This window comes from Manis pentadactyla, chromosome 15, assembly GCF_030020395.1.
Source record: "Manis pentadactyla isolate mManPen7 chromosome 15, mManPen7.hap1, whole genome shotgun sequence".
Lineage (NCBI taxonomy): Eukaryota > Metazoa > Chordata > Mammalia > Pholidota > Manidae > Manis > Manis pentadactyla.
The window spans coordinates 14,716,172-14,733,936 of NC_080033.1; the positions used below are offsets into that span (position 1 = coordinate 14,716,172).

General features: G+C 39.4%; 1 protein-coding gene across 7 annotated transcripts in view; it reads left to right on the plus strand.

The window, feature by feature from the left end:
* The window catches only part of LOC118912516 (zinc finger protein 875), a 36,582-nt gene extending 18,817 nt beyond the window's left edge, over positions 1-17,765 (plus strand). For 4 of the 7 annotated variants that reach the window (XM_057493449.1, XM_057493450.1, XM_057493452.1 and 1 more), the window contains one exon: positions 12,747-17,765. In XM_057493449.1, the coding sequence (XP_057349432.1) occupies positions 12,747-14,650 (1,904 nt within the window). In that variant the 3' untranslated portion in view covers positions 14,651-17,765. The remainder of the gene's footprint in view (positions 1-12,746) is intronic. The other 3 variants (XM_057493454.1, XM_057493455.1, XM_057493453.1) reach the window with 1 other exon arrangement.

Sequence of the window (17,765 nt, forward strand, 5' to 3'; positions counted from 1 at the left end):
TTTTGAGATAATTTAAGTCTGAATTGGTAAAAAAAAAAAATAACAGAAAGTTCCCATCTATTCTTCACCAATAATATCTTAAATAACTGTAGCACATTTCAAATCCAACAAGTGAACATTGGTACAATTCTATTAAGTAAACTACTGTATTCAGATTCAGATTTCATCAGTTCTTACATGTACTCTTCTAGTATTGTTGTATAGTGCTTATGAAATTTTGTCACATACATAGATTCATGTAAGCAACACCACATTTTTCCATCATGTTCCATGTAGGAATGTTCCATCACTACAGAGAAGTTCATTCATTTTACCCTCCCTCCAGCCTTAGCCCCTAGCAACCACTGATCTGCTTTCCATCACTGTAATTTTTTCATTTCAAGAGTATAAGTAGCCTTTAATTATAATTTTATAAATTGTGGTGTGGTTTTATCAGTCTTTTTTGTATGGCTTATGTGCGTGTGTGTCTGATTTAAGAACTCCTTCCTTCTGTCAAGATCATAAAATGTTCAGACTTCTTCTATAAATTAAAAGAGATATTCCTTTTTACTTTCAGATCTTTAATCTGGGAGTGATTTTGTAAGTGTTGGGAGATGTGGATCTATTTTTATATATTTCTAAATGTATAACCATCAGACTTGGTACCATTCATTGGATAGTTCATCATTTTCCTCAAATTAGAATGCCACCTATCATATTTTGAGTTTCAGTGTATGTATGGGTTAATTTCTGGACTCTGTTCTATTTTAGATTTGCTTATCCCTGTGCCAGTATCACACTGTTTTTATATACTATAGCTTTTTAATAAGTCTTGCTGTCTGGTAGGTTAATTCCTCCTATCTTACTCTTCATGGTGTTTTTGTTAGTTTTAGCCCATTTTACAGTCAGTCTGTGAGATTTCATAAAATATATGGTCAGGACTTTGTTGTGATTATGTTGAATTTATATATTCATTACTAAACATTAATCGGAGAGAAATGACATCTTTTTTTTTAGTAAGGCATCTTCATATACACTCTTATGAAGGTTTCATATGAAAAACAATGTGGATACTACATTCACACATATTAAGTTCCCCCCATACCCCAATGAAGTCACTGTCCATCAGTGTAGTAAGATGCCACACTCACTACTTGTCCTCTCTGTGCTGCACATACATAGATTCATGTAACCAACACCACATTTTTCCATCATGTTCCATGTAGGAATGTTCCATCACTACAGAGAAACTCATTCATATTACCCTGTGTACTAAGCATAATACCCATCAATCCCTTTCTCCCTCTCTCCTGACCTGCCCTCCCCAGCCACTCCCATTTGGTAACCCCTAGTCACTTCTTTGAGTCTGTGAGTCTGCTGCTGTTTGGTTCCTTCAGTTTTACTTTGTCATTGTACCCCACAAATTAGATAAATCATTTGGTTCTTGTCTTTCTCTGCCAGGCTTATTTCACTGAGCATAATATCCTCCAGCTCCCTCCATGTTGTTGCAAGTGGTAGGATTTGTTTCTTTCTTATGGCTGAGTAGTATGCCACTGTGTATATGTACCACATTTTCTTTATCCATTCATCTACTGATGGACACTTAGGTTGCTTCCATATCTTGGCTATTGAAAATAGTCCTGCAATAAACATAGGGGTGCATATGTCTTTTTGAATCTGAAAAGTTGTTTTCTTTGGGTAAATTCCTAGGAGTGGAATTCCCAGATCAAATGATATTTCAATTTTTAGCTTTTTGAGGAACCTGCATGTTGCTTTCCACAATGGTTGAAGTAATTTACATTACCACCAACAGTATACAAGGGTTTCCCTTTCTCCGCATCTTTGCCAGCATTTGTTGTTCTTAGTTTTTTCGATGTTGGCCATCCTAACTGGTGTGAGGTGATATCTCATTGTGGTTTTAATTTGCATTTCCCTGATGATTAGCGATATGAAGCATCTTTTCATGTGCCTGTTGGCCATCTGAATTTCTCCCTTGGAGAATTGTGTGTTCATATCCTACACCCATTTTTTTTTTGGTATCATTAATCTAAAATTACATGAGGAACATTATGTTTACTAGACTCCCCCCTTCACCAACCCTCCCCCAACATACCCCATTAGTCACTGTCCATCAGCATAGTAAGATGCTGTAAAATCACTACTTGTCTTCTCCATGTTGCAAAACCCTCCCTGTGTCCCCCCCCCACATTATACATGTTAATCGTAAGGCCCCCTTTCTTCTTCCCCCTCTTCTCCCTCCCTTCCCACCCATCCTCCCCAGTCCCTTTCCCTATGATAACTGTTAGTCCATTCTTGGGTTCTGTGGGTGTGCTGCTGTTTTGTTCCTTCAGTTTTTCCTTTGTTCTTATATTCCACATATGAGTGAAATCATTTGGTACTTGTCTTTCTCCGCCTGGCTTATTTCACTGAGCATAATACCCTCTAGCTCCATCCATGTTGTTGCGAATGGTATGATTTGTTTTCTTCTTATGGCTGAATAATATTCCATTGTGTATATGTACCACATCTTTATCCATTCATCTACTGATGGACACTTAGGTTGCTTCCATTTCTTGGCTATTGTAAATAGTGCTGCGATAAACATAGAGGTGCATAGGGGTGCATATGTCTTTTCCAAACTGGTCTGCTGCATTCTTAGGGTAAATTCCTAGGAGTGGAATTCTGGGGTCAAATGGTATTTCTATTTTGAGTTTTTTGAGGAACCTCCATACTGCTTTCCACAATGGCTGAAGTAATTTACATTCCCACCAGCAGTGTAGGAGGGTTCCCCTTTCTCCACATTCTCACCAACATTTGTTGTTGTTTGTCTTTTCGATGGTGGCCATCCTTACTGGTGTGAGGTGATATCTCATTGTGGTTTTAATTTGTATTTCTCTGATGATTAGCAATGTGGAGCATCTTTTCATGTGCCTGTTGGCTATCTGAATTTGTTCTTTGGAGAAGTGTCTGTTCAGATCCTCTGCCATTTTTTAATTGGCTTATTTGCTTTTTGTTTGTTGTGGTGCGTGAGCTCTTTATATATTTTGGATGTCAACCCTTTATCAGATCTGTCATTTATGAATATATTCTCCCCCATACTGTAAGATGCCTTATTTTTCTATTGATGGTGTCCTTTTCTGTACAGAAGCTTTTCAGCTTGATATAGTCCCACTTGTTCATTTTTCCTCTTGTTTCCCTTACCCAGGGAGATAGGTTCATGAAGAAGTTGCTCATGTTTATGTCCAAGAGATTTTTGCCTATGGTTTTTTTCTAAGAGTTTTAGGGTTTCATGACTTACATTCAGGTCTTTGTTCCATTTCGAGTTTACTTTTCTGTATAGGGTTAGACAATGGTCTAGTTTCATTCTCTTATATGTAGCTGTCCAGTTTTGACAACATCAGCTGTTGAAGAGACTGTCATTTCCCCATTGTATGTCCGTGCCTCTTTTATCGTATATTAATTGACCATATATGTTTGGGTTAATATCTGGACTCTCTATTCTGTTCCACTGGTCTATGGGTCTGTTCTTGTGCCAGTACCAAATTGTCTTAATTACTATGGCTTTGTAGTAGAGCTTGAAGTTGGGAAGCAAGATCCCCCCTGCTTTAATCTTCCTTCTCAGGATTGCTTTGGCTGTTCGGGGTCTTTTGTTGTTCCATATGAATTTTAGAACTGTTTGCTCTAGTTCATTGAAGAATGCTGTTGGTATTTTGATAGGGATTGTATTGAATCTGTAGATTGCTTTAGGCAGCTTGGCCATTTTGACAATATTAATTCTTCTTAGCCAAGCGCATGGGATGAATTTCTTCCTATGAAAACTCCAAGTTCTCTTAAGAGTGTCTTGTAGTTTTCAGGGTATAGGTCTTTCACTTCCTTGGCTAGGTTTATTCTTGGGTATTCTTTTTGATGCAATCGTGAATGGAATTGTTTTTCTGATTTCTCTTTCTGCTATTTCATCGTTATTGAGTAGGAATCCAACAGATTTCTGTGTATTAGTTTGCTATCCTGGAACTTTGCTGAATTCAGATATTAGTTTTAGTATTTTGGGGTGGATTGTTTGGGGTTTTTTATATAGAATATCATGTCATCTGCAAATACTGACAGTTTGACTTCTTCTTTACCAAACTGGATGCCTTTTATTTCTTTGTTTTGTCTGATTGTCGTGGCTAGGATCTCCAGCACTATGTTGAATATAAGTGGGGAGAGTGGGCATCCCTGCCTTGTTCCCGATCTTAGGTGAAGAGCTTTCAGGTTCTTGCTGTTAAGTATGATGTTGGCTGTGGGTTTGTCCTATATGGCCTTTATTATGTTGAGGTACTTGTCCTCTATACCTATTTTATTGAGAGTTTTTATCATGAATGGATGTTGAATTTTGTTGAATGCTTTTTCAGCATCTATGGAGGTGATCATGTGGTTTTTGTCCTTTTTTTTGATGTCATGGATGATGTTGATGGATTTTTGAATGTTGTACCCTCCTTGCATCCCTGAGATGAATCCCACTTGATTATGGTGTATGAGCCCCTTGATGTAGTTTTGAATTCGGTTTGCTAATATTTTGTTGAGTATTTTTGCATCTATTTTCATCAGGGATATTGGTGTGTAATTTTCTTTTTTTGTGGGGTCTTTCCTTGTTTTCGTATTAGAGTGATGCTGGCTTCATCGAATAAGTTTGGAAGTATTCCCTCTTCTTCTGTTTTTTTGGAAAACTTTAAGGAACATGGGTATTATGTCTTCTCTGTATGTCTGATAAAATTCAGCAGTGACTCCATCTGGTCCGGCTGTTTTGTTCTTTGGTAGTTTTTTGATTACTGATTCAATTTTGTTACTGTTAATTGGTCTGTTTAGATTTTCTTTTTCTTCCTTGGTCAGTCTTGGAAGGCTGTATTTTTTTAAGAAGTTGTCCATTTCTTCTATGTTATCTAGCTTGTTAGCATATCGATTTTCATAGTATTCTCTAATAATTCTTTGTGTTTCTGTGGTGTTGGTCAAGATTTTTCATTTCTTATTTATGATTGTGTTTATGTGTGTAGATTCCCTTTTTCTCTTAATAAGTATGCCTAGGGGTTTGTTTCTTTAAAGATCCAGCTCTTGGTTTCATTGATTTTTCCTAATGTTTTATTCTTCCCAATTTTATTTATTTCTTCTCTGATCTTTATTATGTCCCTCCTTCTGGTGACTTTGAGCCTCATTTGTTCTTCTTTTTTTTCCAGTTTCAATAATTGTGACTTCAGACTATTCATTTAGGATTGTTCTTCCTTCTTTAAATAGGCCTGGATTGCTATATACTTTCCTCTTAGAACTGCCTTTGCTACATCCCACAGAGTTGGGGCATTGTGCTGTGTTGTCATTTGTCTCCATATATTGCTTGATCTCAGTTTTAATTTGGTCATTGATCCATAGATTATTTAGGAACATGTTGTTAAGACTCCATGTGTTCGTGAGTCTTTTTGTTTTCTTTGTACAATTTATTTCTAGTTTTATACCTTTGTGATCTGAGAAGCTGGTTGGTAGAACTCCAATCTTTTTAAAATTTACTGAGACTCTTTTTGTGGCCTAGTATGTGGTCTATCCTGGAAAATGTTCCATGTGCACTTGAGAAGAATGTGTATCCTGCTGCTTTTGGGTATAGAGTTCTGTAGATGTCTGTTAGGTCCGTCTGTTTTGTGTGTTGTTCAGTGCCTCTGTGTCCTTACTTATTTTCTGTCTGGTGGATCTGTCCTTTGGAGTGAGTGGTGTGTTGAAGTCTCCTAAAATGAATGCATTGCATTCTATTTCCTCTTTTAATTCTGGTAGTATTTGTTCCACATATGTTGGTGCTCCTGTGTTGGGTGCATATATATTTACAATTGTCATATCCTCTTTTTGGACTGACCCCTTTATCACTATGTAATGTCCTTCTTTTATCTCTTGTTACTTTCTTTGTTTTGAAGTCTATTTTGTCTGATACCAGTACTGCTACACCTGCTTTTTTCTCCTTATTGTTTGCATGAAATATTTTTTCCCATCCCTTCACTTTTGTCTGTGTATGTCTTTGGGTTTGAGGTGAGTCTCTTGTAAGCAGCATATAGATGGGTCTTGCTTTTTTATCCATTTTATTACTCTATGTCTTTTGATTGGTGCATTCAGTCCATTTACATTTAAGGTGCTTATCTATAAATAAGTACTTACTGCCATTGCAGGCTTTGGATTCATGGTTACCAAAGGTTCAAGGGTAGCTTCTTTACTATCTAACCATCTTCCTTTAACTCGCTTATTATGCTATTATAAACACAGTCTGATGGTTCTTTATTTCTCTCCCTTCTTATTCTTCCTCCTCTACTCTTTTTTCTTGTGTTTTATTGTATACTCTTTTGTGTTTACCTTGACCGCCTTTGTGGATAGCTAATTTTATTTTTTGCCTTTAGTTATTATTTGGTTGATCTGCTTTCTTTGCTGTGATTTTATTTTCTGTGGTGATATCTATTTAGCCTTAGGAGTATTTCCATCTACAGCAGTCCGTTTAAAATATCCTGTAGAGCTGGTCTGTGGGAGGCAAATTCCATCAACTTTTGCTTATCTGGAAATTGTTTAATCCTTTCTTCAAATTTAAATGATAGTTTTGGTGGATACAATATTCTTGGTTCGAGGCCCTTCTGTTTCATTGCATTGAATATATCATGCCACTCTCTTCTGGCCTGTAAGGTTTCTGTTGAGAAGTCTGATGATAGCCTGATGGGTTTTACTTTGTAGATCATCTTTTTTCTCTCTCTGGCTCCCTTTAATACCCTGTCCTTGTCTTTAATCTTTGTCATTTTAATTACTATATGTCTTGGTGTTGTCCTCCTTGGGTCCCTTATGTTGGGAGATCTGTGGGCTTCCATAGTCTTAGAGACTATTTCCTTCCCCAGCTTGGGGAATTTTTCAGCAATTATTCCTCCAAAGACACTTTCTATCCCTTTTCTGTCTCTTCTTCTTCTCGTACCCATATTATGCGAATATTGTTCTGTTTGGATTGGTCACACAGTTCTCTTAATAGTCTTTCATTTCTAGACATCCTTTTATCTCTCTCTGCCTCAGCTTCTCTTTATTCCTGTTCTCTGATTTCCATTCCATTAACAATCTTTTGCACCTCATCCAGTCTGCTCTTAAGTCCTTCTATTGATTGTTTCATTTATGTTCTCTCCCTCCAGACTTCATCCCTTAGCTCTTGCATATTTCTCTGCAGCTCCATCAGCATGGTTATGATTTTTATTTTGAATTCTTTTTCAGGAAGATTGGTTATATGTATCTTGCCAGGCCATCTCTCTGGCAATGTTTGAGTGATTTTGGACTGGTCCAGGTTCTTCTGCCTTTTCACGGCTATAGAAGTGATTGCTGGCAAGTGGCATGTGTGTCAGCTGGGAGAACAAAGTCCCTTCCTGTGTGCTTGTCACCTTACCCTTCTCCGCTGCTTGTGATCATTATCTGCACACAGGGAGCAGTCTCTGGGTTAACCCCCTGAGCTGCCATGGGCGGTGCGGCCCTTTGGATGGCCTAGTGCACTACTGGGGATCGCAGGGCACGGCGTGTGTTCTCCTGTGAGAATGGCACCCCTTCATGCCTTCTGGACTTTGCCCCGCCTTTCTCTGTGTTCTAGGCAGCTGTCTGCTGGTGGCAGCCTCTGGGTCTGTCCCAGTTAGCTGCATGCTGGGAGAAGACTCTATGTGGTTGCTGTGGGCTGGGATGCTCCCCAGGTGGTCCACAGCAGTGCCAGATCAGCTGGTTTGCTTGCATTCCCAACAGGGGGTAATGAACCACAGGCTGCTTATTGCTGTGAGGGGCTTCAGAGTTGCATTGTCACCCAGGGGGTTAGGGTGCCTGAAGTTCCTTAAGATTCCCAGCCTGCTGGGCTAAGATTTTTAATGTACCCAGTTTTCTTTTGTCCCACGGGAGCTGGCTGTGAGGTTCTGCTTGCAGTCTCTGTCTTGGATTTTACTTTTCCGTTTCTCTAATATCCAGTATACCATGCAATATGTGTCTGTGCTCTTGGTGCAGATTACTAGGGCTGGTTATTTAGCATTCCTGTGCTTCCACTCCCACCCCACTCTGATTCTTTTTCTCCCACTGGTGATCTGGGGTGGGGAGAGTGCTCAGGTCCCACCAGGTCATGGGTTTGTTTCTTACCCTTTTCGTGGGATGCTGAGTTCTTGCAGATGTAGATGTAGCCTGGCTGTTGTACTGTATCTTCTGGTCTCTCTTTTAGGAATAGTTGTATTTGCTGTATTTTCAAATATATATTGTTTTGTGAGGAGATTTCTGCCGCCCTGCTCATGCCGCCATCTTGAATGCCTCCTGGCTATAGGTTTTATATTCCTTTTATTGGGTTTGAGGAAGTTCCATTCATTTCCTAGTTTGTTGAGTGTTATCATGAATAAGTATGGGATTTTTTTTAGATACACTCTGCTTCTATTGAGGTGGTCATAGTCTTTTTCCATTAATTTTGTTAATATGCTGTATTTCATTAACCGATTTTGATATATTAAACTTTGATTTCTGTTGTAAATACCACTTTAATGTATAATCCTTTTGACTTGTTGCTGGATTTGGTTTGAGAATATTTTGTTAAGGATGTTCTTCTATTCATGAAGTTTATTGATCTGTATTTTATGTTCCTTGTGATATCTTTATCTAGCTTTGGTATCAGGATAATAATGACTGCATATAATGAGTTGGGAAATCGTCTCTCCCTCTTCCCCATTTACTGAAAGAGTCAGTGGAGGATTTGTATTGTTTCTTTAAATATATGTTAGACCCCACCAATGAAGGCAATCAGACAGGAATTTATCTTTGTGTGACTTTTAATTACTCAATCTGTCTTGTTACTCATTTTATCTATTCAGAAACTTGTTTGTCTTGGGTTTTTGTAATTTGTGTCATTCTTCTATTTTGTCTTTGTTGTCTAATTGTTGGCATAAAGTTTATAATATTCTCTTCTAATCCTTTTAATTTCTGGGGTGTCAGTAATGATGTTCCCTTATTGTTGATTTGGTAATTCTGTCTTCTTTTTCTTGTTCATTCTAGCTAGATTTCTCAATTTTGCTGATCTTATTTAAAAACACCTTTTAGGCTCATTGGTTTCTCTATTCATTTATGGCTTTCTATTTGATAATTTTCCTTATTTAGACTTATTTTATGCTTAATTTAGTTTTTTTTTCTTACTTTCTTAGGATAGAAACTTAGTTGATTTGAAACCATTCTTTAACAAAGGCATTTAAAGCTACAATTTTCTGTCTGATCACTTCTTTAGCTACATCCCATAAATTTTGTTACATTGTGTTTTGTTTTCATTCAGTTCAAATAATGTTTCAGTTTCTCTTCTGATTCCTTGTCTATCCTACCAGTTACTTAGAGGTGCTAGTTTAATTTCCTCATATTTGTGGAAAGTTCTAATTTCATTCCTTTGTGGTAGGAAAACATACTTTGTATGACTTTAAAATTTTATTGAGACTCATTTTTTTGCCCAACATATGGTCTATTCTTGAGAAATTCTGTGTGTATTTGAAAAGAATATGTATTCTGCAGTCATTGGACAGAGTGCTCCGCACATCATCAAATTGGTCAAGTTGGTTGATTGTGTTATTAAGTCTTCTATATCTCTTATTTTCTAATTATTCCATCTATTATTGATAATGGAATATTGAAATTTCTAATTATTGTTGAATTTTCTAATTCTTTCAGTTCTGTAACTTTGTTAACTGTGTTTTGGATATATACTTTTAGATGTGTATTCATTTTGACTGTTTTATTTTTCTGATTACCCTTTTGTCTTTATGAAATGTCCTGTTTTTTATCTAGCAATAATCCTTGTCTTGAAGTCTATTTTGTCTACTATTAATTCAGGTATTCCAGTTCCCTTGCGATTACTGTTTACATGATGTATCTTTTTCATCGTTTTACTTTCAACCTACTTGTGTTTTGAGATCCAAAATGTGTCCCTTATACATAGCACATTGTTGAATATTACATTTTAATTTAGGGGTACAAAATCTCTTTTTTTGGAATGTTCAGTTCATATTTAATGTCTTTATTTATAGGGCTTAAGTCTGCCACTTTGTTGATTTTTGTCTCATGTCCTTTTATTCCTCTATTTCCTTTACCAACTTTTTAAAGAGTCATTAATGCTGCTACAGGAATTGAAATATGCACCTTAAATTGTTACAATGTTTTTAGTTAATATTTAGTTCCAGTTAAAAAATTTTTACATGTTTATATACATAAAATATATATATACATAATAAAGCACACAGTGTAGAGTGCTGTAATTATTGCCTTTCATAATAATCTTATGTATTTTAGAGAAATTAAGGGAAGAAAGGAGAAAAATTAATGTATGTAGATCTTTTATATTTACGCAGATATTTAGCACTTTTAGTGGTCCCCATTTTTTCCTGTGTATTTGATTTAGTGTCTGGTGTTGTTTCTTTTCAGCCTGAAAGTCTTATTTAGTATTTCCCATAAATCATGTTTGCTAACAACAGATATTCTGAGTACTTGTTCATCTGTGACTATCTTTACATCAGTTTCGTTTTTTGAAGGATACTTTTTTTAGAGAACAGAATTCATCATTGGTAGTTTTCCCCCCTTTATTTTAGCTCTTTGAATAATAGTTCCAGTGCCTTCTTGTCTCCATTGTCTCTGATAAGAAGTTAGCCCCAGTGATACTGTGTGTTGGCCCCACCTCCACCCCTTTCTCCATACATGTTGAGTCATTTTTCTTTTGCGGGTTTCAAGATAGCCTCTTTGTCTTTTTTTCTGATAGTCAGCTGGCTGTGATGTGTCTAGCTATGGCTCTCTTTATGTTTATCTTGGGGTTAGTCAAGCTTCTTGGATGTGTAGATTAATGTTTCTCATCAAATGTTTTTTATTCAAAATATGACTTTTTATCCATTATTTCTTCAGACCTTTATTCTGCTCTTTTCTCTTGGTCTTTGCCTTCCCGTGCGCCCATTACACATAGGTTGGTTTGCCTAATGGTATCCCACAGGTTTCTGTTTTTGTTTTTCCCCAGTCTTGCTTTTACTCTGTTCTCCAGTTTGGGTCATTCTTAGTAAATTCTTTTCAACTTCACAGTTCTGTTGCAAATTCAAATATGCTGTTGTATCTCTCTAGTAACTTTGTAATTTCTTTTATTTTACTTTCTAATTCCAGAATTTCCTCTTGTTTCTTTTCAATAGGTTCTATTCTTTAGTGAGATTCTCAATTTTTTAAATTTATCATACTTTTCTTTAAGTTTTTGCACATTGTTTCCTTTAGCTCTTTGAAGAAGTTCATGATGTAAGCCTTGAAGTCCTTTTTTTCCCCCCTAAATCAACATCATGGCCAACTCAGCAACTGTCTATTGACTGCATTTTTTTCTTGAGTATGAGTCATTCTTTCCTGATTCTTCAAAAATTGGATATTTTACATATTGTACTGTAACCCTACTGTCAGTTTATATTTTGTGCCTGCATATTATTATTGTTGTTTGTCATTAAGTCACTTTTCTAGATTAAATATGTAGAATATGTTTCCTCTGTGAAGGAATGTTTCTTCTTGATTTTTATTTTATTCTTGTGTTTTTTTCTTTTTTAATCCTGTTTTCCTAATTTCAACCTTGTGTCTACAGTTAGTGTTCTTCAGCAGTGGGCAATGGGCTATGGGTTGTGTTCAAAGACTTCAAGCCAATGAGGCTTCCTGCCTCTGCCAATGGATAAGTGTGTGGTTTGGGGAGCCCATTCAACGGTCACATTTTCAAGTCTTTTCTAGCTTTTTGCTTTCTCCTGATAACTTTCATTTTTCCTCTGCATGTAATTGTAGCCTCCATATCAGACAGGGATATGTGCATAGCTTGGGCCCCCATTAATCTTGCCTGCTTTTGCCAAGAGCCTTCCAGTCAGCCAGGAATGTGTAGAGTTTATCAAGTCTCTCTCTGGTTCTCTCATTTTTAGGGTCTCCCTGCTGTATATCTGGATAGTCTACCAGTTTTTGTTCTGTTTTTTTTTGTCCCAGCCAAGACTGCAACCCAGCCTCAGTCACTGGCCTTCCCCGTTCATTTACTGCCTAGATGACTACTTTTATTGACAGTTACACTAGGCGTTGGTGTCTCATCTTCCATTCAAATTAAGTTAGCCCCCTACAGCAGCAACAGAACTGATTATTTTGTGGTCCGCCCTGAAATAACTGCTGTACCAAGCAAGTTGGGGGATTGGAAGGGTGAGAGCAGCTCTAGGCAATCGTGCCACAGTCTCCCAATGGTCTTACCTGAAGTTCAGAATTTTTCATAACTGAACACTTCTCAATTTATTGTATGTTTTTGGTTGATTTCTGAAACTTAACTTTTTTGGGGGAGAATATGAAAATAAGTCCTTGGTATGGGTTTCCTACATTGAAGTAGGACAGGGGTCAACAAACTTTTTCTATGAAGGGCCATACAGTAAACACTTTAAGCTTTTCCAGGCCACATGTAATCTGTCATATTGTTTTTTAAATTATTTATTTGTATTTCAACTCTTTATCATTTTTAACTAGTGGACCATTTGAAAACAGGTTGTAGCCTTTATTTGACCCACTGGGCAAGTTTGCTAACTCCTACAATTAAAAACAAAATGCATAAAGTAAAATGAAAAATAGATCTTTTGATAAGCACAAGGATATATGGGTGGGAGACAGCTTTTGGTATAAACATGTAATGAATGACCAATGGGCAAAGCAAAATGGCCTAGGCGGCCCTAAATATGACTATTCTGACCATAACATTCTTTCTTTGGCAGGACCAAAGCTGGAAATTCAACCTTGTCTCTCCTGCCCTCTGGTTTTCTCTAGTCAACAAGCCTTTAGCCAGTGTGTGTGGTTCAGTCATCTCCCTCAGCTATTCTCAAGTTTCTGTGCAGGAAATCATCTCCATCCAGAGAAACATTATCCAGAAGATCAAAAACAGCAGCAGGAGCAAGTCTTTGAGCAAGTCTGCTTGAGCAACAGAATAGAAATTCAAGAAAGAGAAGGCTCCAAACCCCTTTCTGGGAGCAGAAGCAGAAGCATTTCCAAGGCACTCCCCTGCCCACCACAAGGACAGCCAGCAAGGCCCCAGGAAGATAGCACCATGGTGGGTGTCAGACCCAGCCGAGACCAGAAGGCAGAACTTGAGGAAGCAGATAATGTATTGCATGGCTTAGAGGCTTCAGGATTTGGAGCAGTCAAATATGGGGAGTTTGGGCTGTGCTTTATCAAGGAGTCACACCTGTTCAGCCTCCAGAGCACACATACAGGGGAGACACCTTATGTGTGCACTGAGGGGGGACAAAGCTTTAGCAGTACATCAACCCTCATCAACAGCCAGAGGACGCAGTCTGGAGAGAAGCATTATGTTTGTAGGGAGTGTGGGCGAGGCTTTATCTGGAAGTCAAAACTTATCATGCACCAGAGAACACACTCAGGAGAGAAGCCATATGTGTGCAAGGAGTGTGGACGAGGCTTTACTTGGAAATCAAACCTCTTCAACCATCAGAGGACACACTCTGGGGAGAAGCCTTATGTTTGCAGTGAGTGTGGGCGATGCTTTCGCCAGCATTCACACCTCACGCGACATAAGAGGGCACATTCAGGAGAGAAGCTTTATGTGTGCGGGGAGTGTGGGCGAGGCTTTACATGGAAGTCAAAACTCATCATGCACCAGAGGACACACTCAGGAGAGAAGCCGTATGTGTGCAAGGAGTGTGGACGAGGCTTTACGTGGAAATCAAACCTCTTCAACCATCAGAGGACACACTCTGGGGAGAAGCCTTATGTTTGCAGTGAGTGTGGGCGAGGCTTTCGCCAGCATTCACACCTCACCCAACACAAGAGGACACATTCAGGAGAGAAGCCTTACGTGTGCAGGGAGTGTAAGCAAGGCTTTAGCCAGAAGTCGCACCTCATTAGGCACTTAAGAACACACACAGGAGAGAAGCCTTATATATGCACAGAATGTGGGCGTCACTTTAGCTGGAAATCAAGCCTCATGGCACACCAGAAGACACACTCAGGGGTTAAACCTTATGTGTGCCTGCAGTGCGGGCAGTGCTTTAGCCTAAAGTCAAACCTGAACAAACACCAGAGGTCACACACATGGGAAAAGCTGTTTGTATGCAAGGAATGTGGGCAAGGCTTTACTCGGAAATCAACCCTCATCACACACCAGAGAACACACACAGGGGAGAAGCCATTTGTGTGCAGGGAGTGTGGACGAGGCTTTAATGGTAAGTCAACTCTCATATCACACCAGAGGATGCATTCTGGGGAAAAGCCTTTTATATGCAGGGAATGTGGAAGAAGGTTTAGCCAGAAGCCAAACCTGTTTAGGCACAAGAGGGCACATACAGTTGATTCGCCCTTTGTGTGTAGGGAGTGTGGGCAAGGTTTTTGTGATAAGTTAACTCTCATTGCACACCAGAGGGCACACTCAAGGGGGCAGCCTCATGTGGGCAGGGAGTGTGAGCAAGTCTTTAGCTGGCAGTCACACCTTAGTAGATACCAGAAGATACATTCAGGAGAGAAACCTTATATATTTGTAGGAAGTGTGGGTGAGAATTTAGTCGGAAATCAAACCTCATCAGACATCAGAGGACACCCTCAGGATAGGAACCTTATGTGTACAGGGAATGTAGTAAAATCTTTAATCAAGAGTTACACTTCATGAGACACCAGAAGTCACACTCAGGCCTCTGGCTTTAGTAATAAGTCAGCCATTGCCAGATACCAAAGTGGAGACATCGTACATGTGTTTACGAGGCTAATGGTAAGTGTCAGAATTTCTAGTCCACCTAAAGAACTGCTGCCTGTTTTCAGGACCTCTGATTTTCCATAGAGGGGATGGTGGGTTGTGGAAGATCTCTCAGGTAGCTTGATGGAGTACTTCTAAACAGTTTGAAATTAGGGATGGAGACTATTTTGTCATTTCCCAAGTATACTTGAATACTCCCTCCAAGGTAACTTGGATGTTACTGAAACAATATGAGAGCTTGTCTCTTAATGTCTGTCTGTCTAACCTTCAGAGAATAAGAGACTTGACAAAAACCATGTCTGATGTAATCTTGGTTCCTGCAGTGTGTTCTTTTTGATAGATATACAACATTAATAGTATTATACACAGCAGTAATAGCAATATAACTCTGTTTGGGTTCCAGGATCCAATTTCAATGTGTGTAAGTGTGCGGGAGGGGGTTGTGGGGAAAATGGAAGTTCCTTGGTCCAGGATCCTCACCTGACCCTAAACTACTTGATTCTGTCATTGGCCTACTGCTGGGCTAATGTTTCCACACCCATTGGCAATGAGCTGTTACTGACTGAGTCACTATATAAAGCACTCCACTCAGCAGAGGCAGAGATGGAGGTGGATTACGGACCTGTAAACTTCTGTATGCAGACATGACTCTAGTGCTCGACCTAGCGATGAGAATAAAGCTGGGTATAAATCCTTGTACCCCAACAATGTTCTATTGTCATTTCTCAGTCTCACTGAATCCATAATGAACTTGCTGGGGGCCAAAACCCCCAGGCAAGACAATTGACGTAGTTGGCAGGATTCACAAGATTGAAGAAGAGAACAGGCTGCCCTCATGGGAGGGGCGTTTCAGCATGCTGCCCCTGTGGATGGGGAGACATTCAAGTGACCCCCAGTGAGCATGTGATCTGAGGTGGCTTGCCTTGTAGAGCTCTGACTGGACCCAAGAGCCATGGAGTGGCGTGGCACAGAAGCCTACACTGGCCAAATGGAGTGCATACCTACAGCAGTGTAGTGCCCTCTCTACTAGCCCCCTGAGTGAAGAACAATGCTTCTTGGGTCCAGTGACATATACCAGTGAAAGGCCGAAGAATTTATTTTAGAGGCATTAGTAACAGCCTTTACTGGGAGGGAAGAGCCCCTATGCCCAAAAGATGCATGGTATACAGATGGCTCCAGCCCTGGGCTGTCCCCAGAATGGAGGGCTGTAGCTTTCTATCCTAAAAATATGGATTGAAGCTGGTGAGGGGAAGAGTAGTCAATGGGCAGAATTGCAGAAAGTGTGGCTTGTGATCACCCAGGAGCCCTCCCAGTAGCTGTCTGCACTGACTGCTGGGCTGTCTAGTGAGGCTTGACTCTGGCTACTTACCTGGTGCCATGACAACTGGATGGTTGGTCACCAACCCCTTTGGGGGCAAGGCTTGTGGCAACACTTCTGGGTCTGTGGTTAGACTAAAACAGTTACAGTATATTATGTGACAGGCCATTTGCCACTAGCATCCCCAGGAAATGATGAAGCAGATGAATTGGTCCAGGTACATTAGCTAGAAAGAAAGCCTGCCTCTGATGTGGCCCAGTGGTTACATCAACATTTGTGGCATGTGGAGCAGAAGATAATGTGGGCTATAGCCCATTGGTGGGGCCTGCTTTTGACCTTTGAAGAAGTCAACAGAGCCTCACAGGAATGCATTGTGTGCTGTAAAAGGCACACGAAGTCCCACAGCAACCTGGGATGATAGCTATGGGTCTGATAATCTCATCAGGTGGCAGACTATATTGGGCCTCTGCCCATGGTAGAAGGGTATCAATATGTCATGATGTGTGGACGCCGCTGCTGGGCTTCTGGTTTTTCCTTCACGTCGTGCAGACCACTGAACAACCAAAAGAGGTCTACAATGTTTCTTTGCAGCCTATGGCCAACCATAAGTAATTGACAGTGATCAAAGCACCCACTTTACTGGGCACACACCCTAGCAAAAATTTCTGCTTGCTAGGTGTGCATGGAGCTCCCTGTCAGTTCTGCTATTTGTCTCCCATGAATAGTGTGAATTGTGAACTCATGAGTAGAACTGGTTTGAGTACAGCTGGAATGACCACTTGGTGGCAGTTGGTCTCAGGCTTGAGGACAACTATTATCATAATTTTTCCTGTTATCTTTATGTTGTTATAGTCTCTATTGCTGTTATGGAATTTGGTTACACTGTTCCAGCTTTCTCACTCGGACTATCATGGAAGATTGAGGGCACATAGATTGTGAGGTGATAATCCTAGAGGGGTGTAGGAAAAATGGAAGTTACCATAGCCAGGATCCTCACCTGGCCCTCATTTCCTGTTCACTCAGCAAATGCACACTCATTCAGTCAGGGGTGAGCAGAGAAACTGGCTTTGCCAGGTAACCTGTTCTTTCAGTTCCTTGGGAAGGAGCAGCTGGAAATCGCATTTGTAAATCTAGCACTGAGATTTATGGATTTTGTTCAACTGATTTTTCTATAAAAGTACTCCCTAGATGTCCTTGAGACGCCTTGCATTTTGCCCAAGAGGCAAAGGTTCATTAAGCAAAATAAAATGGTGAAGATAAAAAGATACTGGGTAATGTAATATTACCCTGACACACAGGGATGTTGACCCATAGAGTAGATACAGTGCCTGGGATTACAAAAGAAAAATGGTGAAGATGATATGACTGTCTCAGATGGAGCAAAAAAATAGGAGAAGAGTATGATATTTAGGTTCATGAAATCAAATTTCTGCTCTCTGGAATAAGGGAGTGATCAGCAATGTGACAGGTTGCTGACATAGGGAATGAGATGAAAACAATTTTATATGACTGATGGAAACTTATAGAGCTGTTGGTGAGTTTAAAATTTCCATTGTTTTTGGGACAGTGCATATATATGTGATTTTTATACACACATACACACTAATTTTAATAGGCATTCCCTTTCAACTGGCAATCTGATTTCTATACAGTTCTCTTAGGCAAATCATCATCATGCATAAATGTATGAGAAAGATAAATTTGTCCAAAGCA